The 26,086-nt window shown below is 41.1% G+C and overlaps 1 protein-coding gene across 2 annotated transcripts in view; it reads left to right on the forward strand.

Moving 5' to 3' along the window:
- ST3GAL3 (ST3 beta-galactoside alpha-2,3-sialyltransferase 3) overlaps window positions 1-26,086 on the forward strand; it is a 169,087-nt gene that overhangs the window by 18,353 nt on the left and 124,648 nt on the right. The window contains exons 2-4 of one of the 2 annotated variants that reach the window (XM_088526104.1): window positions 16,228-16,275; window positions 18,247-18,381; window positions 24,831-24,873. In XM_088526104.1, the coding sequence (XP_088382230.1) occupies window positions 16,228-16,275; window positions 18,247-18,381; window positions 24,831-24,873 (226 nt within the window). The remainder of the gene's footprint in view (window positions 1-16,227; window positions 16,276-18,246; window positions 18,382-24,830; window positions 24,874-26,086) is intronic. The other variant, XM_088526105.1, reaches the window with a different exon arrangement.

Genomic DNA, 26,086 nt, shown 5'->3' on the forward strand with positions numbered 1-26,086 from the left:
TTGGTTGAGATTTTTTGTTTTGTTTTGTCTTTGTCCCATACTTTCTCAGTGATCTGATTTACAGCCTCCCCCACCACGTTAGCAGTTGTCTTGGCGCACAGCTGTGGATGGGCTGAGTTGCAGTGAGGTGCTGCAGCACTGTGGTGTGATCATCTTAGTTTTGCTTCCTGACTGAAGTGCATTGGAAGTGTGCTTTGAGGCTGCTGTTAACTTGGGGCTCAAAACTGGGAATCCCGGTGGAATTGCAGCGCCTGCTTCCCTCCGTTTGCCTGCTGCTGGAGTCTAACTGGAAATAGCCTGATGGTTTTGTTTCCTCACTGTGCTGTAATGCAGCTCTGTGCAGCTCTCTGGGCATTCAAGTGTCTCTTGGTGGTGGTTTCTGCTTTCTGCTAATATGCGAACAGTCTCTGGGAGTGATTCTATAGCTGCCCAGTCCTTCCTACAATATTGTATTTCGTTTTCTTGGCCCTTGTATTCTCCCAAGCAAGTGGAGGTACCGGTGCTACAGAATGTTTCTAGTCTGCTGTAAAGGACAGGATATATATATATATATATATATATATATATATATATATATATATATGTATATCTTTAGGGATATATTAATGAACAAAGTGAAAATATTTATTTGAAACTTATTCTTTAATAACAAACTTTCCAAAGATATTGACTGATTGTCTCTCTAGGAAAGAGCCTGCAGGAACAAGGATAAGGAAGGAGAAATGAAATGTATCCCCTATCCCCCACAGCTCCAGCAGCTGTGAAAGCCTCGTGGTAGCTGCAGTGGCGGAACTGGTGCAACTCGGATTTCTCCTTCCTTGGCTTTGCTGTAGTTTTGCCTTGCAGGTAGCAGAAGTGTGAACATTATTGGTTAGTCTGCACGGTGGTTATAATCATACACAAGTTTAGTTACAGTGCAGCTATTTTAAGAGCACTGCATGGGAAAGCTGTTGTTCCATCCATTTTCCTTGTGTTGCCAGTAATTCTAGTATGGGTTTATTTGTTGTTATTCTGGCAAAAAACCCAGTGTTTTTCGTTTGGCAAACTGGTGTAAGCCACAACATCAAAAAAGATCCTTTGCAGGTGCTAGCTGTATATACACTAGATAATTTGTTGGAGTAAATACAGTAGCAAACTCTTATGCCCCAAGTTCCTCACCTGAGGAATCTGCCTTTCATTATGGCTCAGATAATTTTATTGGTGTAACTACAGTGTGATTTCTTTGGTGAAAGTATGCATGTAGACTCCCAAGAAATGTATTCTTAAGCTCTTTATAACAGTTTTCCCAGTTTGGCTTTATAATCTTTTGCCTGTTTCTGGGATGATAGGGTAGCATTTTGGGGTTGTGAAGCTGTGCCAGCACTGTTGCAGTTTCTGCGGGCAGAAAGTAGGGTGTTAAAATCCAACTGATAGAAAACTTCTGAAAAATTTTGTGGCTGAAATGATCCATGTAGGATACTTAGTTCACTTTCTGCATTGAGCAACTGCAGAGAGAATGTCTGGATCCTGTGAGCTAATCCTGGTGTCTCCTGGGGCTGGACACTCCATTTCACGCACTGGCATGTGAGGGACAATGCTAAGGAACAGGTTATTAGAGTAATAGTGACAGCCTCAATAGGGTTGTTCCTGGATTTCCACTCCTGGGCTCTCGGAGTAGCCCTAACAACACCTCCATTATCCAGGGGAGGAAATGCTTTGTAAGTGAACTCTAACCCTGCAGTTATTAGATTTATCCCGTGCTCAGAGCTGGTCTCCGTTCTCAATTTGAAACTCAATGTTAAGACTTCTTGCCCAGAATAGTGTTGCTGGAAGACTGGCAGGTTTGTCTGTGTTGTGACCTAGGGCTGCATTCTGTGGCTCCAGCACCTTGAGCCCTGGTGGGATTAGCCCCCATTGGTGATTCACTAGCTGTCTAGGGTGCACATTTTAGTCTGAACTAGTGATGTTTGTCTGGAATTTATACCCTGAGTTAATCAAAGCAGACAGGTCTGAATAAATACTGTGTTTCCACTAAAGACTTTGCATTCTGTTGATGGCCCCTAAACTTTTACTTAGGAATACATCAGTTGCTAATATGTGCTGGCCTTGTATGCCAGTGCTGCTAGTGATGCAGATTGTCTCTCTGAGTGTGGTTTTATTTCTGAGTAAGTTTCCTCATGAAAACTTCCATCTAGCTGTGTTTCATTTAAAAGGTTCTCTTGCTAGACTCATTCCACTCCCCCTAGGCCTGCCTGGAACTGGGCCTTAAATATGTGAAGTCCAGCAATGCCCTGTGTTTTTTTTTTTTTTCCTGACAACTCTATACCCAAAAGTTTTTTTTTTTTTATGGTATCAGTGAAAGAAAAGCCAGCCTGGGGGAGTTGACTGGACAACTAACCTAAGAGTTACATATGCTGTTTTGTTGCTTGCTCAAAGATCTATTCAGTATCCATGTGCTCATTGATATGTTCAAAGCATAATGAAATTTGGGCATGTGATCTGTCCACCTTTCAAAAATGCCCTTCTCAGTGGGGCTAGTGCCTCCCTTCAAGTTCTGCACCATCTCCCCTTGCTCTGTTGTTTGTGGGCACTGACTACCCAGTAGTATTAAGGAGAGTGATGCTGAACCTCTGGCAAAGATGCAGAATGACATCCTAGTTAGCATCCAGTATTTCTGGTCAGCACAGATGGTGAAGTGCTGGCAAAAATACTTGCAAAGTGATTTGAGAAGGCCCTGCTTGTTACTGGTCTCTACTACCAAATTATCTTAATTAAAACCAGCTGTGGGAGAGGGGTCTGTTGCAATTGATAAATTTAATTTCTTTCTCCCGAGTGTCTCTAGGCCTGGAGTTGGTGATAACTGCTGGCTTGGATGCAGTGAGGATCTTAAGGTGGTTGCAGTTCCCTTCCATATGTGCAATTTTGAAGTTGGCCGAAATCCTGCTTTTGGCTCACATTTCTCCATATGGAGACCTTGGCCTCGAGATGCTGGGGTTTGTGTATAGCATTGAATAGCATCTTTTGTGGCTAGTGTTGCTGTGGCTTGCTTTGGTTTGGGGGAATTAATGGGCATGTTTGTTTTAGTATGGTATAGAAAGAATGCCAAGGTTATCCAGCTTGAGAAAGATGCTCTTTTATTAAAGAAACCCCAAGCCCACCCATCCACAAAACCAAAAGAACCTTCTCCTCCAGCACCCTCACTCTAAAAACCAATGCTTTAAGCAATTTGCGAACGTGCACTTTTTCTCTGAATGATTGGTGATCCTTTGCTGTTTTGTGAGTTGATGTTTCTGGCTTTTGCAATGTTCTTTATTCATAAGAGCATCCCACTCTTTGCCATCTCCTTTCGCTTGATTCTCACCTCTCTCTTCCCATCATTTATTCATTTGTGCAGGCAATTTCACAGTCAGGCTTATGGCCAAAAGGTTGCCAGTGTTGATGGGTCATCACAAACGAAGGGGCTGCTTTCCATTTCTGAATTGATCGCAGGCCTTCCAGCATCTAGCTGCTGGGTTTTTTTTTTCTTTCTTTCTTTTTTTTTTTTTTTCCTTTTTCTCTTTTTTTTTTTTCTCTAGTTAAATAAAGTTGTGTTAGATGAGGCAGCTGTTTTAGAATAAAGTTAATAAAATGACTTTTGCCACTTATGAGAAGTTCTGCTAGTGGAATAATCCAGGAATGGTGTAACTGTAAAGTCTGTGAATCCCAACAAGTCTATGAAATCCTGGCTGGGAATGTAGTTCAGCAGGTGGCTACAAATGCTAAGAAGGAATGGGGTCTGTCGTGGAAGACTCATCTTCCTGAGATTACCATGGCTTTTCTTTGTGGAAGCTGAATACATCGACGAAGGGGAGTTGCTCTTGGCAGCTCTCAGCCTCTGAAGTTCCAGCTTTGGTGGAGCTGGCAGTTTCGCGCAAACTTTGTCAAAACCATTTGCTTTTCAAGTGATGCTGGTATTGGAAGACTGTTCTTAAGCAAGCTGCTGGTCCCCTGTCTTGAGGCAATGATTAAAATAGTCCATTGAAATGTTCTTGAGTTTGGGTTTGTTTTTTAAAGGAGAGCTGATCAGTAGTGGCCTGCATCTCTTGCCCACCCAGGATTGCATCTGGCAGTGCTTCAAAAGTCTAGGTGGAAAAGAGCAAAGTTAACATGGGGGTTTCTAAGGCATGACTAAAAGAGTAGATTGTGGAGGCAGATGTGAAGAAAAATGTAAGTGAACAAAAAAAAGAGCATCAATAGTTACTTTAGCACTGAACTTCAGGAATGCAGGTTTCTTCTCATCAGGATTGCTTCCAGCTTTATACGAACTCTCTCATGTTTGCTTGTTGCAAATACATAACAGAGACTGTGGTCATCTCAAACGGACTCGCACAGGGTTTTGTGATACGGTATAGCCTGATAAGCCTGGTCGCACCATTCTTCATGCAGTTCTCGGGTCAATTGCCCTTATTTCTGTCTTGCATACGACTTTTGCCTCTCCCCAGGCTTGTTTCTGGAAGACAAAGATCCTGTGAGTTCAGTTTATCCTCGGACAGTAGGTGTTAATGTGGTGGGAGATGAGATGGACCCCTTTTTTTAGCCGCTCTTCGGGGAGCAGCAGCTTGGCTGTGCTTGGAGGCGCCGCTCGCTTGGAAGCTGCGCTGTAGGTTGCTTTGTGAAAAGCCTTACTCGGTTTGGGAAACAAATTTGTTAGGTGTTTAGAAGTTCAATTCCATTCATCCCAGGCTGGAACAACTGTTTCTAAGTATTTAACCTCCTGGAAGTTTATTTTCTCTCTGGATTATTTTTCTGCCAAGTGTTAATTTGAAAATTTGAAGGGTATTTGGTGTTTTTTTTTTTTTTTTTTTTTTTCGCTTTGGTGGTAGAGTATGAGGAGTGTTTTTCATTTACGTAGTCCCTGGCTATATTCGTCTAGGAATTGGGCAGCATTATGATCAACTTCCTCTTCTGCTGTTGCTATTTTAATTTTTTTCTATTATTGTCCTGCAAATTCTCCATATGGGGATGACCAGCCACTGACAGTATTTAGTCTATCTCTGTGTTATTTTTCTTATGTTTTGGTGTAGCAGATTCTTTCCTTGAATCAAAGTCTTCCATAGAAGAAAATAACAGGAAAAGAGAATCCTATATACGCTGCTGTTCAATGTTATCATGTGTTTTCCCTAACTATGGTGGCTTTCATAGAGGAGCAGATAACCTGGGAGAACAGTGTTCATTTGGGGCATTTCTTGGGATGCGGAGATGACATTATTCCAATTTGCATGTGTCAGTGTCTTTTTGGACTGTCCAGGGCTTTTAGATAGAGGTAATGCCCTTTATAGATCACTTAGGGTGAGAGGAAAATGAAGATGATCTGAAGGTGCGCTGCCTGCTCCTCAACGTGTTTGGTCTGAAATATCCTATACTGGGTATCTCTTTATATGTATCTATGATCTATAAAATCATATACTGTGTAGGACCTCTCAAAATTAAATTGGAATTCATTGTGGTTATGTTGTTAAAAAATTGCAAAAGACAGCAAGGAAAAACGGATCAAAAAGACTCTCTGTTCCATCCGAGCCTGTGTGTTAACAAATTGTCTGTCTCTTTGCAATGTGAACGAGAGAACAACATTGCCATTTTCTAGAGAAGGTGCCTACAGAGCCTTCGTAATCAGGAGGTGGTTTATGCTCATGCACTTTTCTCTTGCACCTTAATCCTCCCTGTCACTTGTTTGTGCTGTGCGCCGGCCCGAGACGGATGGGAAGTGTCAGTGTAAAGCTGTCCATGTGAGCCTGCTGGCCGGGCTCCTGGCAGCTGCGCCGGATGCTCTGTGCTTGAAGGCTTTGAGAGGACCACTGGCTTTGTGTCCCAAGTAGTAGATCATTTCAAACAGACTCAAGAATGCAAGTTTCCCAATGGAAGTATTTATATTTTTGGAGTTCTGGTTATCCCTTTTGAAGAATTTTGAGAGCTAGTTCAGAAAATCCAACACAGCTTTATGTTCTCTACCAGGGAAAGAGTGGAAAAAAAACAGTTGAAGCCTATGTTAGTTTAGGGGGAGAATAGGGCACCCAGAGACATCAGACAAGACCAGTGTTTAGTCATTATTTTATTTGCTGTTAATTGCATCTAGGTACCTTCCTTTGAGAAGCAAAAGATAACACAGCAGTCTTCCAAGGTCTTTGATAGTTGAGTGAATATAAGTTTAAAACACTGCCACTAACATGATTCCCAGACTATTTCTGACAATTTTAAGGTTACATTTACATGTCCATATTTAAGAAAAATACTATAGGAATGTAATGCCTTCTTCCTAACTATGCATCTATTCTCTAATATTTAACAATATATATATATTTTAATTATGCCTCAACTATACAGAATTAATTTTGATTTTTCTAAGGCTTGCAATAAATATTATCAGCTTAATTAGTCTAAGCTACTTTAGGGGTGAATTGCCTCTGTGTGTGTGAGAGAGAGATTGAAAGCAACCAAAGAGATCACCGGGCAATTAATTTTTGATCGCACTGGGCAATATTTGATGTACAAGATTGCCGTTACTTTTAAGTGTAAAGAGAGTTGAAGGATTGTTTTGTTATTGAGATTGTCCAGGGAAGACTATCAGTGAGCTCTTAAAATTATTCTATTAAGGAATTTGTAATTTTGAAGTGGTGGACTGTGACACGTGTTCACAAAAATGTAGGTATTCTTTACATAGCCAAGCCTTATGAACTTGCACAATACTGTTCTTTCATTCCAAATAAGGAGGGCAATTTTTTTTATTCAAAAAAAAAAAACTGTTTCTCTTATGTTGCTTATACTAAAGACCAATATTAGTGCTGATTAGACCCGTTTGGTGCGTTTTCTTTGACGATTTTACTGATCCACATTTCTACATTTGTTCCTGTGTTCTTCCTTAACCGCCAAGACTTGTTTTTTGTCATGCACATGGATTGTGTGTTTAGAGGAGTGAGGTTTTACGGTTTTATAACTTATTGCATGTACCACTATGGAATCTGGGTCTCTGACTTCTTGATACTACAATAATAATTAAAACCAAAGTAAGGAGCTTGGCTTAGGATAACACAATAAAAATATGAGCTTTTGAAAATGCTGAGAATCTGCTTGGGATTAATTAAAGAATGTCTCTCTGTAAAGAGAAGAACTTCTCAGATCTCAGATTTATCTGTACTTTTTGAGCCTATTTAATTTTTGTAACGTTTTACAATACATCTGTATCTTGTCTGTAGTGGTGTTCCTTAAAGCCAAGGACATTTTCATTGAACTTATCCAGCACCTTGATCTTCCTTTCCCATCTACATTTGGGGACCGTTTGCCCGTGTCATTTGGAAGGAGCAACTCGAGAGGCTGCTCCCGCTGCCTTCCCCAGGGCTGGAGATGTTGGAGGAGTCAGAATACCGAGTGCTCCGAGTGAAGCCCCTGGCTGTCCTCGTGCCCAGGGTTGTCTCGGCCCTGGTGCTGCCAAGTTATGGAGCAGATTCAGATGGATCCTGAGCTTGCTAGCGAAACATCTCTGCATTTTCTGCTACCGAGGGGTAATTTGGGCACTGCTCAAGACAATAGCAATGTAATATCTTTCTGGAGTGTTTGCCAGCTGGCCCAGGACGCCAGAGCCTTTCATTCAGTGCAGAACAAAGAAAATTGGCATGCTCAGAACATTTAAAAAATACATCTGTTTGGAACAGGAATGTTATTTCTTGCTTAGTTAATCTGCCACTTCATTACAAACATCCTGATGGAAAAGGAGCAAGATGGACAACAGCAAGTGTAAAAATTGGCAAGATTCCATGAAATTCATAAAAATTCATAACAGAGATGATATTAGATCTTTTCAGTACCATATCAGTAAGAGCTGTAGTTTAAATTAAATGACAGGAAATTGAGAGCTGACAGACTCTGCAGTTGCCTACTTGGCCATTTACAGTTCAACCAGTAGATCTTGATGCTACACAATATAATTAAGTGATTAATACTTAGCTATATCCATTCTTAGCTTTTTACCAAGGTTCTTTTAAGGGGGGAAAAATTGTTCATCTTTGTGAAAGATCATTCTCACCTGTAAAGTGACTCATTCAAGGTTGCCCAGGTTATATTAAGATTGCCCCTGTCGCTGTGCCCTGGTGTGGCCATGAGCTTGCAGAGGGAGGTGGTTTGAACCTCTTGTTTGCGTTCCCCAGAACAGAGCTTGTGCCTGAGCCTCAACCACCCTTGGGCACGAGTGTCCCTGTGGAAACGGGCTGGTTCCAGGTTCAAGCACAAAAGGGATCTGATGTCCAGGCAGGGCGGATGATCAAGGAATTAGGGCTCATGCACAAACTTGGCGAAGAAGAAAGCTGTCAGTAAAAAAGGATATGTGGCTGACCCAGCCACATATATAGAAAGCACAACTGAACAGCCTCTGATATTGTTCTCTAATATTGTAAATGAGAGAGGTTAGTGTTGTGGAAGTGCTGCTCGCTATGTGATGCTGAAGTGATGCTCGCTAGAGCTGTTTCAGCCATCTTTGTAGTGCGTAAGTGAGTTAATATTAGATCAAAGTGGAATTCCTGCATTCTTACCATACTTTGCATCGATATGTGCTCATATGCATCCTGAAGTTAGGAAGAACATTTCCCTGCAGGTCCCCATAGTTGTCTTCTGCTGTAAGCAGGTGGCGGGGGGACAGGATATGACAATCCCTCCCAATTAAATTATTCAGTGATTTCAAGCACTCACCTTTTCATTTCTTGTTATGCTTTGAAGCGAGTGGGGAGGTATTGCAGAACAGGAAGGCTACCTCTTACTTTGTTTGGATTTTTTTTTTTTTTAACTTTTAGTTTGCTCTGGTGCTCTGGCTTGGTTTTAATCAATCTTATATTTGCATGGTAAAAGCTTTATAACAACATTTCTTCCCTAGGATATTTATAAGCAAGAAGGACAAGAATCACTATACGCTGAGTTTACAAAATGGCATTAAACCACAGTCTTCTCTTTCTCTTTATTTATTTAAGCTGTTGGTATGGAAAAGTTCTACTGGTGCCCCTCACCCCGAGGTTTGTTTGTGAATCAAGTTCTAGTTGCTGCCCCTATGAGACTTCCCATTCCTCCGTGTCTCTATCAACATGGAGATAGATAGCTGTGTGCCACAGTGCACACAGGGCCGGTGTTCAGATTCAGTGCAAGAGAAACGCTGCCCCAAAGCCTTATTTTGGAGCAATTTATTGAAATAGGAAATCCAGAATTTATTTATTTATTTTTTACAGTCAGATGTTTCCTGTTGTTGAAATCTAGGGTGACTTTTCCCCTCCTGTAAAGGGAATAAAATTGAACTTGGGTCTCTGGTGGTGGAGCCCGTACTGGCCTGAAACAGAGTCCTTGTGTTTCAGTGCTGCTGTTCGCGTGCACATCTGCAGCTGGAAGGCTGGGCCCCTCCTGCCTATGAATCTTTAGCTATTTCTCTTCTTGGATACTCAGAATGCCAGAAAATCTCAACTCTAAAAATATGCTGGAGATTTTAACTTCTAGCTGTGTCTAAGCATGGGAATATTACTCATTTTTCATGGCCTATATATGTACAAGTTGAGATCACTAGTAAGAGTAGCAGTTTATATATTTTTTGGACCTTGGCTGGCAATGTGTGAAGTGGTGCCCAGGGGATGTCAGAATCTGTGCCCAAAGTTTTTCATAAAGACTTTGTATCAGTAATTTGGAGCATCTGTGAGCCCATGGCTCTGAAAAACGTGCTTGTGGCTGCTGCTCTTAACACAGAACCTCAGCATGTTCAGAAAAAGCAGAAAAGTGAGAAGAATCAGCTGGGCTACAGAAGAAAATGTAATTGATAATTGATGAAATAATTGACGAAACTGTGGAGTGGGGAAAGCCATGAAAGTGAAAGAGTAAGAGCTGATAAACTGGTAGGATTGTACTTACCATAAGGCAGAGGGAATTGACTCTTATCTAAACCTATCTTCGTCAAGTAAAACAGAGTTGGGAAATCAGGATATCTTGACAAGTAACTTAAAAGTGTAGGCAGAGAATACTTAAATGTGCCCCATCCAGAAAGCAATCTGTAAAATAGACTTCCTCTTATGTTGGGTAGATCAGGGGAATCTATCTGTCGCTTCTTCAGAGCAGAAAGCAAAAGCACATAAATTAGAACGTCGTTATTTTTGGTGTGTGTGAGGGCTGCTTATATTCTTGTCTCCAGATTTATCTGATACTAATTGTGTGTTTTGGACCATTTTTCTTTGGTTTAATAGTTTCACACCAGGCAGGATTCTTTTCTCTCTTTTTTCTGCAGATGGAATTGTGCTGCCTGAACTTGGTTAGGCTCTTTGGGCACTCTTAGAGTTTTGAGATTCCTAGACCCATCTAATATCTTTTATCAATCTCTCAACAAATTTGGAAAAAACAGGTGAGCTGTCAGGAGCACGGGCTGTGGTTTAGATTTGAATCAGAGCAGAAGATATCAGATATCTTTATATCTTTTCTTTATCTTGGATAAAGAGCTGCTGCTCTGGATTGTCTTTATTTTAAGCAACTAAAGAGTCACAGATGAGAAGGTTGGTGGCTCCTGTACGTTAAAGGTGGAGTAGTAACAAGGAGCTGGATCTGGAAAATACTTTTCTCTTGGGGCAGAGATAATGCACACAATCACATGCATATTAAAATGCAATGTATCTAGTGAATGTAAAGACTTAGTAATTGTCATTAAAGTGTAACGACAGCAACCCTAGAGATTCAGCTTCTAGTTTCAGTGAAATGTTTCATGTATATGCTTATACCTGTGTATGTCTCGTCGTTACTGGGAAGATGTTGTCACTGCTTCTACTAAAATACTTTTCAGGTGCCCATAGTTTGTTGTGTTCTTGTTTTTAATTGTAAAACTTTTTGGTTTCTGCGTGCAGATGAATGACTTCTTTAAATGCTCAGGTAAGAATCCTTGAGCTCTGCCTGCGTGAGAGGGAAACAAAGATGCCATTTGAATAAAAGGACCACAATAGGGTGCTGCACTGTTTCTGAACAGCATTCCTGTTACATACCAATAGGTTTGCATAGGAAAATAGGAAGGCTACTCATTTTACTGACAAAACGCTGGTGCCTAATGGGGTTTTTGATTTTTTCTCCTTTTCACTATTCAGCTGAAAATGATGACAGTTGAATGACAAAACTTTCTCCCATGGGTCCTTAATTCCATATTAAAAAAAAAAAATCTTTTCACGTGCTACTTTATTCTGGATCAAAATTGTGATTGCCAATGGTGTTACTACAAATGCTGTCCTCATTTAAAGTGCCTGAGCTCTGCAGGATACCTGGCCTGTGATCAAGCTCTGGAGGTAGAAGCTGCCTTCTTTGTTATTAAATATAACTTAGAATTTTGTAGGAGTCCATGAGAGGATCTGGAACGCAGGGATACAAATGAGAAGCTTGACAGTGGTCGTGCATGGGAGACAGCAGGGCAGACCTCGGAGCTTGGCCCTCTGTAAGAGGATGTGCCAAAATGCAGCCTTTTTGCTGCAATGTCTTATTGTATTCTGCGTTCGGCTTGGTCTGCCTTGCATATTACTGTAATGGTATGTGATGCTGAGGCTGTGTCTAAGCCTTTATTATTAAACTCTTATAACTCTTGTGGGATAAATGGTTTGTGGTTTCTCAGGACCACTTCCAAGGCAGCATGCAATCTCTTTTTACTGATTTCCTTCCCCCTCCCAGTTCCCCCAGGGAAGGTGGTTTATTGCTAAAGTCTGTGTTTTCTTGCTCTTTTTTTTATTCAGGATAAGAGTAATTATTAGTTCAGTTTCTTCGATTTCTGATCTGAGGCACAAGAATCCACGGATCTTTGCAGGGCGAATCTGTAAAAGACAAAAAAGGCTTTAGAGAGGGACTTACCATAAAGGTCTTAACTGCAGCTCTGGAACAGCAAGCACGTAGGTGAGAGCGCCTACAGACCAGGTACAGCCCTTGATGAAGTGTGGGTTATACTTGCTGTTCTGAGTCACTGTTGCCACTTATTTCCACACTGCGTTGTCACGGGTGGGGAAAGCGAAGCCGGGACAGCGTTTGCGTGCGACGCTCCCGTTCCTGGGTACGGCGGGGAAGCCGTGCGCGCAGCGGGGCGTCAGGAGCCGGTCCCGCACAGCTCGGCAGGGACGTAGCCGCGCGTGGCCTTGAGCGCTGGCCCTGCCGTGCTCGGGGCTCTCCCTGGAGCGCAGAACTTCAGCTCAGGCCCTGTTGGAACTTTACGTTCCTAGGCTTTCTCTGAGGCAGCATCAGTCCTTTTGATTCTGAGTCCTAGATAATTAATTCCAAAACAGGACAAATACAATGATGGGATATTCTGGGTGCTGTGTGCCATATGTTGCACTTGATATTCGCGCCCATTTAACTTGACAGATTCATTCACTCACTGTAAGGGGTAGCAGTAGGTAGTGTTTGGTGTCCAGGAGTGCCTAGGAGTGAGGTGCACAGTGTGCAGCAAAATGGGTAGTTCCTTTTGCCCCTGCTGAGAAATAGGGAAATGTGGAGGGGAGATCTAGGCTATGGAAAAGCTCCTGGTAACTGGCTAATAAAACAATGGAAGGGAAAGATGTGGAGAAGAAGGCTTGAGATAGGGATATAGAGTCAGTCCTCACTATTTCTGGGTGACTTACCTAGACCACGAATTAGCTGTGTGGTAAGTGGAACCATCTTAGCTTTGCAGGATTTATTACTTCAAAACAGCATCCAGGTGTATTCCTTCAAAAGCAAGTTCAGCTGCACGACCAATTTGGAACCTGTTGGAGCAGAGTTTGAATTTGTTTCCAGAGCATCAGTGAGTCTCTGCATGACGTATTGTGGAGCTCCTGTTCCTGAACAAAACAAAAATTCATTCTACTCTAGTGAGCTCTCCTAGGCCAGGGGCCTCTGTGCTCCAGAGTGGCTGTGGTAGGATGAACTCGGGTTGCTCCTCTTGGACTTGTTGGTTCAACTTCTGATGGTCGAGCTGGGGGTAGGGCAGAAGTGGAAAGTGACCCAAAGCCTAGGCCCAACAGGGCCTACTTAGCTCTCTGTTGCTGGTGAAGTGCATTTACTGCACGCACTGAGGGCTTTTAAAATAAGTGTTTGTGCCATCTTACCTCTTCTGATGGTTTGAATCAGCCCAGAACTACTTTTGGGTTGTGCTGTCTCTTTACCTCCTCTGATGGTTTGAATCAACTCCTAACTGCTTTTGGGTTGTGCTGTCTCTTGATTTCCTTTTTGTTTTTACTGCTGTAGCTGCTGAAAACCTGACTGCAGCTAAGGTGAAAACAGATGTATAAGACTGGCATTCCGGCGCGTGTCGCCTGAAGCTGTGCGTGTTGGCAGGCTGCCCGGCGTCACGTTGCACCGTCTGGGCATGGAGACTGCTCTTCAGCTAGGGAGGTAGAAGAAAAAAATACTTAAGCTCCTCTATGAAAGTAGGTAGCTGAAACATTAGAAATGTGTCCCTCGGACAAGCGTTTCTTGGCGCTTAAGGGATATGTTTTGCGTTGTATCTTGTTAGGTTTTATTTGCCTGTAAAGGATAGGCAAAAGAGATCTGCAAACAGAAACAGCGGATGGGGAAAGGCACTATGAACACGCTGAGCACACACTTGGCCCTGAAGAAAAATCTAGAAAACCAGGAGGATTCTGAACTGAGTGGTGACTGGAAGAAGTTTGAAGCTAGAAGCAAAGTGCTTGCTGTGTTCAAGGAAGTGGGACTTGGTATCTTTGCTGATAAATCAGACTTGCGTCAAGGAAATATTGATCTCTGGAAATTCCCACCGAAATAACAAGTTGCACTGGACTAGGCTGAATGTGAATAGCTGTTTGGGTGGGAAAAGGTTAACACGTGATTACCTTCTCAGCCTTCCCCACATTTTACAGCTTAATGTCAGAAATAAACACAGGGTTTTAACAGATCCATGAAATTACTTGACCAGGGAGGGGAATTTATTGTAATACAGGTTATTCATAGTGAATTTGCTGTTGAAGCTGTGAAACTAATGGTCACATGGAAAAGGGAAGTCGATGCTTCCTGTGGTTGTAACTTTTCTTGGTTTTGGGAGGAAGATAATGTTATCCTCTAATAAGGGGCTGAAACATTATATGATTGTTGCAGGCTGCAGTAATGGTGTTAATTTGGTGACTGCAATTCTTTTCAGCCATTCTTAGACAGGTCCTAATATTTGATGCCTAGTGTTTGAATGGGAGACATATTGGGGGAAAACGAATGCTTAAATCTGGCATAAACTACAAAGCAATGCTTTATGCTGATAAAAATCTCAATAGTTTTTTTTTTTGAAAGTAGAACCCCACAGAGGTTGTTCAGAATTAATTGATGGCAGATGAATTTACCATGGCTAAAATGAATTAAGCCCCTTGATATTTAGAATAACATAAAGATGTCTGAATTTAGCTCCCAAAAGAGGAAATACAGTTGTTAAGTCCAGATGGATTTTTATTTTTATTGGAATAAAATTTTGAGACTATAATCTTTAAAAAGAAATATAACTACCACAGTGTTGTATGTGAGATGGAACAGACCTACCTTAAAAAAATATTTTAAATCCCATTAAATGAACAGTTTTGCCATGTTTATTTCCAAAATTAGCTCTTCCTTTTTGAATTTGTAAGATTTGGGCAATAAGCACAAGGATTATGTGCAATATAGACCATCCAAGGGGTCAGTTCTGTTGTCAAATTACAGTCAGCTGAAATGTGGTAGCTGTCACCATGATGGTGTCTTGCCTAAATGCAAGGTGGTGCAGCTGGAGTTTTAACTTCTTTTCAGCACACTTGATCTGGTGGTGATGGTGCCTTGTGCTAAGAGCTTGTAGCCAGGCAGCTGCCCTGGCAAATGGATCTCTTGTTAGGCCTGAATTGCAAGGGAAAATTTTAAGGAATTCAGTCCATTTAGCCAAAGAGGCCGAGGCAGTTCTGCAACCACCTGCTCTGTCAGTTTAAAACTTCTCTTTGCATAGAGTTCTTCATTGTGTTAGTTTGCTTTTCCCTGTGTTTTATCTATTGGAAAGTTATTTCCAGCTTTAAGTTCTGGGCCCATTTCAGCTCCTCTGGCTGTGGAGTTCAGTAGTTTTGGTTTTAGTGTGGAAAGGGGATCAAAATGAACACTGAACTACGAGACAAGGAATTGTTGGTTTGTCTTAAGTAAAAACAAATCTGGAAAAAACATTTGAGAAATTCAGACTGTAATAACGTACAGCAGCTCTACTGGGAAAAGAATATGAAATCCTTATTGATCAGCTTTGCAAACAGTGTATAGATTGTGAGAGCAGTGTATAATGAGGAAAATGAATGACTAATGATGGGATCTGGGTGACTTTGGACCAGGTGAAAGCAAATAAAATTACAACAGCTATAAAGGTGGGCTCCATTGGAATGGACTGTAAGTCTTGGGTGGTAGGTGATGGACAAAAACTGTCATGGGGGCCATGGCTCAACAGGCTAATGCTGTCCTCGGATATCAAAATAAAAGGTTATTGAGCTTATGGAGCAGAAAGCTTCACTTTTCCTGATGCACACACTGCCTACTGCAAAAACGAGGAATATTGATAAAGTGAAACGCATTCGGATGAGGAGCCACTAGAGTGGTTGAGAGGTGTGGAAACCATGCCTGACAGTGAGAACGGTAAGAAACGCAACGGACTTGGCCTAGCAAACAGAATACCAGGGCAGGGTCATATTAATAGGGGAGTACTAAAACAGGACAAGAAAATGATAATAAATTTGATAATAAAGAGCTTTCAAGTCTAGCAGACAAGAACATATTATGATTCAGTTTTAGAAATACAATGCTAACCTTGTTTGCTTAGATATAAAATGAAAATATTTTCAACAAATAGTAACTACTTCGCTGGGTAATCGGGCTATGTTTCTCCAGCACATTGCAATGCTCTGCATTTGTTAGATGCTTATTGTTTGGTTGCTGAAGAAGTTGGTCTCTTTCCTGACGGAACGTAGCACAAGGGATTATTTCAGTAAGTTAAAAGGAAATGTAGAGCACTGCAAGAAACCCTTCCAAGTCACTTCTGTGTGTTGTAATGATGATGGGGTGTTGCTCAGCGCAGCTGTTGGGGGGCAAGTGCAAGGCACTTGCAGCCTTGCCTTTCTGCCCTGCAATGGCTCACTTTTTCTGCACCAGTACCACTAAAAACACCTGGAAATTTGGGCTAATTAATTTGTTTGTGCGCTACAGCAAGAAATAGTGCTAAGAAAAAGGGGAAAATGAACTTGTACTCTTGTGTTACAGATTCAGTGGTTCTTTCCTTTGACTCCGTTGGACATACAATAGGCTCAGGTACAACATTGCCTTCTCCTTCTCTCTCCCGCACCTCGTGAAAAGGCTTCTATGTAGCTGGACAACGTAGCCATGTTGGGAGGCAGGTAACTGAGCCACACGTCTGGCAACAAACCGTCAAGCCGAACTGAACAACTGGGCCCTCTGTTAAGGGCAGGCAAATAGGAAGGGTCTTTATGTGACACAGATTAAAATTTGAGACCCCTTCCACTGTGCGGGCCAGTGACCTGTACCCACTGTGTGTGCTAGTGGCACAGCCCGTGTTTCTTGTCTCATGTGAAAAGCATTAAGATGATGTCAGCCACCAACTGAAGAAAAACTGTTCCATGCTACTAGGAGAGTTTCTCAGCTAAACAAACACTTGAGTTATTTGAGGAAAGACATCAGGAATGCTTCCAGGAAGAAGAAGGCAAGAAGGCGAAAGATCTATAGCTAAACAAATAGGGCTGGAAACTCGCTTTTTGTGGAGGTTAACCGGCGTTATTGAACCCCAGGGCAAAGCCGGCCTGACCGTGTTTCCTTTGGAACCTGAGCACTACCTTGGATTCTATTGAACCAAAAATCAAAAGTTCTTTTGTGCTGGAGGCACTTCATGAAACCAGTAACTATCCATGTGGCTGTCCGTAATACCTGGGCTGTAGCCAAGGCATACCATGACAAGCACAATACTGCATAAAATGCAGTTCATGGGATGTGTGTAATGATACGTGGCGTGCAAGGAAGAGGCTAAGAATTGCTTTTAAAGCTGAAAGTCCTCTAGCACTTAAAAGACTTCTAATAAAATCCAACTGAAGATTTTTTTTTAAAATCTTGTTCGTTAGTCTTTACTGTTAGTTTCATGGGAAGTTTGCTGCCTTCCAACATAGCACCTGTCTGCTGCCTGCACAGTACAACAGAGCCCCTGCTACCTGACACTAACAGCGAAGCCTCAAAGCCCACCTCTGATTTACTAACCTTAGAGCTAGTGGTAGCAACCTGCTTTGTTTACAGCACCTCAAACGCTTTCTGCTCTCCCTGCGTTAGTGTCTAAAACCTGCAAACTGCTCTGTTGTGGGTGCACAGTCCAATGGGGGAGCGACTTAGGGTGCTGACCACAGAGTGGGCAGCACTTTGGGGGGAGAAGAGAACCTCTGTTAACTCCCTTCCTAAGAATGAGTGTCAGCCCTATGTGAAGTGGGTTGTCATTTGCCCCCTTCCCTACTGTGTAGGGGTTTCTTTAGTCTTCAGAAGTATCAGGGGAGTTGCGTAGGTCTGAAATACAAAATCTGTAAATAAAATTCAGGGGAATATTTTATTCTGATTGAAGGTGAGTAAGCCTGAATCAGCTTATCCTCACTGCTGGATTCAGCAGTGGTTGGTACAGCAAAGACCAGAATCTAATCTAGAGTGAAACTTTTAAATATTACCCACTACATTTCTTTTCCTAATATTTGTTTGGCTTCAAGTTAATTCAAAAACAAAATCGGCCCTAGCAATAGCTAAGGCTAGGGTTTCTATGGAATTGGTCCTAAATGCTGTGTTATGATGCTACTAATAGGATGGCAAAATTATTTATTTTATAATAAGTTGAATAATAACTGAAAGTGTCTTTTGGAGTACTGTTAATATGGAAGGTGGGAGACAAAGGTAATGTAAGCAGACTGTCTGGGTCTGTTTTAAAAACATTGGTCTTTGCCCTGCTTTGCTTGTACATTGCAACTCAAGCTTGGATTTGTTACGAATAACACAGTAAAATTTAACCTCTATTATATCATTTCACTGCAACAAGATTGAATTCTTCACTAAAGAGTTGTGAAGAAAACTCAGAGAAGGGAGGTTAAAATGTCTGAGCTGTGTATTTATTGCCTTAATATTTAGTACTCTCTATTAATTTTGTTAGAAACTTAAGCTTGCTCTAAACTAATATGTATAATAAGATGTGAAGATGTGTGGTATCTATCCAACTGAGGGATAGCTTTCCTTGTTGAACAGGAAGGAGAGAGAGAAAAACTGTGGCTCTTGTGGTTCCGCTGTCCGTCCCACCTCACCTTGCTGCAGACCCAGGAAAAGAGAGAGCCCAGAAAGAACTCAAAGAAACAATGGCAGCTCCAGGCCCGGCCATTCCTAGTAGGTGATGTTTCAGGTCGGGGTAAGAAGGGGCGAAAGCAACATCCTTTAAAACATAAAAATCACAAACCTTTGTATTAGAATTAAACAGCTATGAATCATGGTGTCCGTGCTAAGATTTCATGCTGTTTTAAACTAGCACACACTGTCTTTTATCTGAATACTGAACAATATCTTAGAGCTGATCTTTCAGAATTGTACTGTGTAAAGAGCAATGTCTTATCAAAGTTTCTGTATTTTCTCTGAATTGACTGTGGGTCTCCATTGCAGTTGAAATCTGTCCTGATGCATCTCAGACTGATCACACTTTTTAGCTGACTCTGGGTAAAACTTCTTAAACTACGTGTCTGGAAAACCGTCTAGCTATTGAGCTTAAACTGCTGGTTCACAGACGCTTACGAACAAGGCAAATAAATATGCTTGCAGTGAGACTGAATTGTCTGAATTTCACGCTGTGGTCTAGACTTCATGAGACCACATTTTCGTGATCTGTTTCTCAACTGTCCCTTCCTTGGAAAGATAAAATTTGAGCAGCGAAAATGTTTGATGTGCTGTCTGTGTTAGTGTTTCAGCTGAAACTAGTTCAGAAAGGATGGTGTCATGCTCTGAACTTTGAAGACATTAAGCAGGACACAGAGGGTGTTTGAGTAGACTAGATTTCATTAGTTTGCCATAGACAGCTCGTACTCGTTTCTTTTTTTTTTCTTCTTTCCCCTATAATTACTTCACTTTCTTGCTGGCAAATCAAACACTGGACCTTGACAGTCAAATTTATAACCTTGCTATTTTTGTTGAAGACTTTTTTCCTATCTCCTTTGTCTGAGAGTAAGTCTTTGTTTCCATTATTTTTGTTTGTTTTTTTTTTTTGTTTTGTTTTTGTTTTCTTTCTTCTAGGCCTCATTAGGATAAAAATGCCCCAAAGGTAAAACTTTCTAATCTGCTAATATGCTTCGTGTAAGTACTGGGATTTTAGATATATAGCAGAATAGCACTGCTTTCTCACTGTCAATGCAGCCCGAAGACTCAATGATTCTCTTTCCATGCAAAAAAATTTTGCTCAAATTGTTTGAGTATTTTAATTTGCTTGTTGTTTGTTTGTTTATTTTTTCTAATTTTATTCTTAACCCTTGATTAGTGTGACTTATGCAAAGAGAATGGATTTTAAAGAATCTAATTTAGGGCAGCGTATCTACTGAGGATCATGGGCTAGTGAAAGTCCATGTGGAAATGAGGCTCACTTTCTTGCTGAAACTTAGATGCTGAACATGGAATGATTATCTGTTAATCAGCTGAGATTTTAAACTTGCTCTTATTTAAGAGTGTGGTGTTGGCTGTGATCCCTCCTGCTAAAGTTTTGAGCTTTTTCTTTAGGAAAAGGTTTTAGAAGGTTTCTTGCTGTCTTAACAGTATATAGTAGGGATGGAATGGGTGCTTTGATGCATTTCTTCCTCCGCCCCCCCCCCCACCTTATTCCTTTCAAGTAGAGAATACATGTGAAATCTCATGCTTCTCCTGCTCATTCTAGTGATTTCATTCTGCAAAAAAATTTCTCATTTTTCATCTTTGATTAATGAAGTTCTGCTCCTTTTTTTTTTTTTTTTTTTTTTTTTTTTGACTTGCAGACTGTGGGAACTGCTTGAATCTTTGCCAGTTATGGTCATGTATTGATTGCATAGTCCTTACTTGACTTTGCCAGTGTATTCAGTATCATCATCTATCTTCCTCTCATCCGTGCCTCCTCTCATCCAATTGAAAATACAGCTGAGGAGGAGTCCATGTGCACATGCTAAGAGGAGGACTAAGGAATACTTTGAAGGAAAAGTATTTTAATGGGATTTTTCTGTGTTATGTGGCATCTCTCCACATCAAGTCAGTGCATCCTGTAGGTCACTAAAAGTCAATGTAGATTACTGTTTTGTTAATATTGTTCTTGACTTTTATTAGGAAACACGATACTTTCTAAAATAAGATTCTCTTGGAAGATTCAGTAGGTCAGTATTGGCTCCATTAGCCAAGTGAACACATGGCAGTAAACGAAATAACTGTTTATTTAGCAAAATTGCAGACTGGCTTTAAACAGAAGACTCCTTAGGAGGAAAAAGAAAAAAAAAGAAAAAAAGGGGGGGGGACATACTCGGTTCATAGGAGGAAATTTTTCACCTTCCCATTTGAGTCTCATAAATCTGGCTTAAAGCAGTTGGTTCCTTTTCTATCCATGGAGGTTGCTATAGTTTTATTATGAAAAATATTGCAAGATTTGTATGGTCTGTGTAACCAGACTGTACAAGGTAACCAGAGCCTTTCAAAATGTAATACACCAGAATGACCTCTTTTTGTTTTATTTTACCTATTTTGGAGGTAAGACAAGCAGGCAGGAGGCCTTCCTGATGGATGACCCCGTACAGCACTATCAGCAAGTGATTGCTTATTTGTTCTTCCTGTGCCTGGGGAATGAATAATGTAGTTGCAGTGTCTAATGAAGGAGACCTCTCTGGTGTATTGCTTTCTTCAGGCTGTAAAGCCAGGCCAGATGTCTTTGGGGGCCCTAATCAAGAATTACAGGGTAAAGAAAATTGAAGGTATGGAGCTGGGAAATTATTTCCTTTTGCTGCTAAATCTGAAGCAGTCAGTGGAATCCTCATGATTTTGAGTGTCACCAGAGCATGCATAGGTTTGTGACTGGACAAGCTCCCCTGCTATTAACCCACAGATTTGAATTTCAGTCTTAATAGATGTGAAATTTTTGCTGCCTATGTTGAAGTGCTCTACAGTTTCCACTAAAGTTTCTTTTCTCTTCTTTTTCTTTTTTTTCTTTTTTTATCTGTTTAGTATATTGTCAAATTTTAATTGTTCAGGCTGAAATGTTCTGTGCTGTAGTGAGCCTGTTTCATATTTCTAATGTTGTCTTAAAATTTGAAAGGTTTTTTTTTTCTGAGGGAGAAAAATATGAATTGTTTTGTTAACATCTTAAAAGCATTGTAGCTGTTCTAAAATCATAGAACCATAGAATGCTTAAGGTTGGAAGGGACCTCTAGAGATCATCTAGTCCAACCCCCCTGCACACGCAGGGTCACCTAGAGCACGTGGCACAGGACTGCATCCAAGCGGGTTTGGAAGATCCAGAGAAGGAGACTCCACAACCTCTCTGGGCAGCCTGTTCCAGGGCTCTGTTGCCCTCACTGTTAAGAAATTTTTCCTTAAGTTCCTGTGGAACTTTGGATGTTTTTCTGGCTGTTTCTTCTAGTTCTATTTTAGTGGCCACCACTAAAAAGAGGCCAGCACCATCCTCCTCACTGCCTCCCTTGAGGTACTTCTAGATGCTGATCAATGGTAAATGTTCTTTATAATTCATACTTTCATACTGCATCTCTAGGTGGAAGAAGGAATAGCATCAAGGAAGTTCCTGGGGAAATGAGAAATATAAGCTTGACTGTTTTGAGACTTTGAAAAGTCTCATTTTTTACACATATCATTGATATGTAAAATATGCAGATAGCTCTACAATGGGTTGGATGGCTAGACGTGTCCTAGGGCTGAGCTGCTAGGACCAGGCAGAGTTTTCACTGCAGCTATTGTGTCCACTTCCTCCGTGTATTTTTGGGGCAGGGAGAGGCCCGAAGCCTGGGCTCTAGGTCCAGGACTAACACTCGGGATTCTCTGGCATCAGGTGGAGGAAACAGCTGTTACAGTGTGTGCCAAAGCGGGGAAGTGGGAGCGAGGAGGACACTGGAACACTCAGGGCAGGGAATGGGCAGTCTAAGCAGGGAGGCTGGGATACGGCTGAGGAGCCCAAGTGATATCAATTCTGCCCCTTCTGATCTTGGCCTTACAAAGTTAGGATTCTTTTGGCAGTTATTTTAAATAGCTGTAGAAAATACGCTTTCATAGTCCCATTCCTTCACCAAATAGGTTAAAGTGAAAATCTGAAGGAAGGGATGCAGCATAAATCCTTGTTTGTCTAGTACTTTCACTGTTGCTTTGTAGTCCTGAGCAGTATTTGCTTAAATGTGGAAGAAAACTTTCTTTTGTCCTTTACAGTTGATCCATTGCATATGACTCTTTCACTAAATCTTTCTCATCTCTTGAGTTCTGACAGAGTTGCTTTAAATTGGCTGAACTTTTCATAGCAGTCCATGTGTGTTTTCCTAGTCTGAGGCATATGTGAAGTGTTTGACCCTGTTTCATTGCAGGATAAGTCATTTTACCTGGCCTTTGCCACAGACAGGGACCTTGCATATGAACACCGACCCCAGCCCCACTCAGAGGCCTCAACTCCAGAGACTGAGCTGCCCTGGACAGGATTAAATGTATCGGGGTGGTCTGAACTATTCCTGGTAGGACTTCTGTCTCCCGAGTGTCATAATGATTTCTCCGGGCCAAAGTAGCTAGAACTAACCTCTGCCTTCCCTCCTGTACTGCCTGTCTTGCGATTACCAATGAAATACAGAAAGAAATAGAGCTGTAGCATACTGCCCAAAAAAGCTTCAATATGTTTTCAGGTTTTATGAGCAAAATTATTGGTATTGTGTTTCTATGTAGCTAGATCTTAATGAAATAGTACTTGAATCATTGGTGAAATCACCTGTGAGTAGTGTACTTAAAACAAAGCTCGTGTTTGGAAGGCTAAAACTAGTGAGCTGACTTAATTCCTGAGTTGTTGATTTCAGATTAGTAAAATAAGGAGAGAGATTTTTTCCCCATTTTGTTTATGTATAACTATATGGCTTAAGATATAAAATAGAATTTTAAAATTTGTGATTAATACTGTACACTGTGTTTTGTGGTTGTCTGGGTGGTCTCTATGGAGTCTATAGATGCTAGACCACGTATTTCTCATTTGCTGCCTGGTGGCTGGATTTCTTTTGGATACTTGGAAGAAATTTTCATGTTTATGCCAACATTGAATTTGGCACAGACTCTGCATCATTTATAGAAATTGCTATGCTTGGCTGTACTTCTGTTTGTATAATCCTCATTACATGCTTTATTATGAAATTATTGTCAGTTATTAGGTTCTTACTCAATTCTGATCTTCCCTGAAATGTAGAAATACATCATGTTTTTGACCTGCAGAGACCCCTTGTTCTTAAAGAGCATGATGGAATTAATTTCCCATATTCATTCAGTGTGCTGCTTCTGTACATGCTACTCTGCCACTCTGTGAGCTGGGCTGTGCAGCTTCCTGTGCCCCCTGAGATGAGGCAACAGCAACGCAGTTGTTGCCGCAAGTCCCTGAAAGCGTGAGGCGTCCGGCCGTGAGGGTGACATTTCTTTGCTGCAGGAGTTTGTATACATTTCACCAGCAGCTCCTCTGCATGTGACATGCAAGGTGCCTGTCATAGTGATGGAGTCATGATTGTTTAGTGCATGTTTTCTGGTGCTTTGGTTGCAATAAAATGCTGATGGGTAGAAAGCCCAGGATGTTGCTCTCTAGTTATGAGGTGATGTTCCTTGTATTGCGTTTCTTCTTATATGGAGTCTTGGGAAGTGGGATATGTTATTTGGAATGGAATTAGGATGATGACATATTGTTCTATGACTGTAGTTTGGTTTTTTTTTTTTTTTTCTTTCTTTCTCTATTGCTCTTTGTTCAGGATGGATGTTTTGGGAAGGGATTAGTAAAAGTTCCAGCATATGTTTGCCCTGAATGAATACCTTCCTATGTGGGACACAATGGTGACCACAGTGCCTTGTCATGGCAGTGGGGCAGAAGAGCCTGGTCAACATGCAGAAGAAGCCCCTGTATTGTGGTGGACAAGCAAGAGAAAGGAGTGGTTTTAGTTTTTGCTGTGCATCTTATGTGAATTCTCAGAGCTTTATTTTTTTGTGTGGAGTATTTGATTTATGAGATTACGGTGTATTCAGAGATACTTCTACACAGGAGTTACTGAAACAAACTTTTCACTGGGAATATCTGTAATTCTTCCGTCTGACTCTAAGCCGCACAAACTCAGACTTTACAGTTTCCTTTCGAATGCCACCATAAACAACCCTCTGCTTGACCACAAAATAGTGAGCTGGAGCAGACTAAGAGTCAAGAGTTTAAAAGCCCCGCCATTGCAGGAGCTAGCAGGAGTCTTGCTTGTACAGATTCTTGGCAAAATGATTTTGACTGCAAGCAGAAAAACTTCATATGCAGTTGCATGTAATATTTCAGTAGCTGCCTTATTTACAGATATCTTAGTTCTAGCGATTTCCAAATGGCCCACACATCCTCTTGCTTTAATATTTTCTGGACGTTCAGAAATGTGTATTTGGTAATACCTTTAACAACCTATGGTAGCAGCTGCTCTCAATTGAAATTGATGATATAGCTATTTTTAGTAAAAAATATATATATATATTTTTTGCCCTTCTATAAGTGTGTTCTGCTTTTTGCTTTTGGTGCCTTTTGCAGAGGAGACACTTGCAGTTTTTGTGATATTATGTCCCTTGCTTTTGTTTTCCAGAATATGACAAACTGGGCTTTCTTCTGAACCTGGACTCAAAATTGTAAGTAAAACAGTAGGACTTTTCTTTGTTTCTGTATTCACAGATTTTTGCTGCAAACAACTTGGGTCATTTGGCTGGTGTCTTTGGAGTGGCTTCCTGGGCCATGTACTTCTACCTGGACCAACCAAGATCTGGGGCAATATTGCAGCTTCTTGCTTGCTAGGTTCTGCTGACTGGCTTGGATTGTGACACTGATAGCCTCTTGATCAATCATTAAAGAATTAGTGCCCACTTAAATCCATGTCTCTCTCTGCGCTAAGTATCCTGCTGATGATCTTCCAAATGAGAAAACGTTTATTAAGCGTTTGAAAGCAGAAGTGTGAGCTTGCAATTTATTGAGGTGTTAGGAGTTCATGATTCTGTTACAATTGGTTCTTTAGAAATGGATACGATCATTTATAAGTTAGAGTGGAAAGGACCTCAGTATTAGGTAACAGTAGTGACCCCTTGCTATGTAACAAAAAGCAAAGTGCAGAAAGTTGGTGTCCAACGTGTAAGACTTTTCTGCTTTTTGCCGAAATTGGTCAATTTGAGACTGAACTTCTAAACACTAGAGGTCACTAGTTACTCTGTTTCTGAGGTCAAGAGCCATGGAGAAATCTTGGTATTAGAATGACTGCTAGAAGTCTTGTGCCTCTGCTACTTAAACAAGACACTGAAGCATTCCAGTGGCCTCGAATAGCTTGAGTTTGCATGCACTGTACAATGTTTCCTGTTAATATAAAAACCATGCTTGATATTTTAGGTAGTGTCATTGTATTTATTGGGTGTAACATTAAAGTTTTAAATTCAGTCTTGCTAAACAGCTTGGAAATTCCCACAGCGGAATAAAAACCTTGAACGTGTGCTAGGGATTGTAGTGGGCAGTGAATGAGAGGGCCTCTGGGTAGGTCCTTCTCTTACTAAATAAAGAGGGCACATATATTACTGTAGTTGAGTTTAGTAGGGAAAAATGTAGAAGAATGTTCATGTTGGGAACTAATATTGAGTTTTCTAAAGGATCAGTACTTCAGTGTGCAGGAAGAATGTGTTCAGTTGGTCAATATGTCTTTCACTTACTGTAGTGACTGAGGGTTGTTTGTCGACTACTGTTTGCAGCTTGTGCTGGTTGCAGAACTATCTATTTCTTTGGAGTTTTTAGTATTGTGGCATCCTTGGGAATGTATTACAAGTGTATTGAGTTTAACACACCATGGGCTGAAATGATATATTA

The sequence above is a fragment of the Tinamus guttatus genome, unplaced genomic scaffold (genome assembly GCF_059628265.1).
Source record: "Tinamus guttatus ecotype Peru unplaced genomic scaffold, ASM5962826v1 Tinamus_guttatus_pri_ptg000242l, whole genome shotgun sequence".
Classification (NCBI taxonomy): Eukaryota; Metazoa; Chordata; class Aves; order Tinamiformes; family Tinamidae; genus Tinamus; species Tinamus guttatus.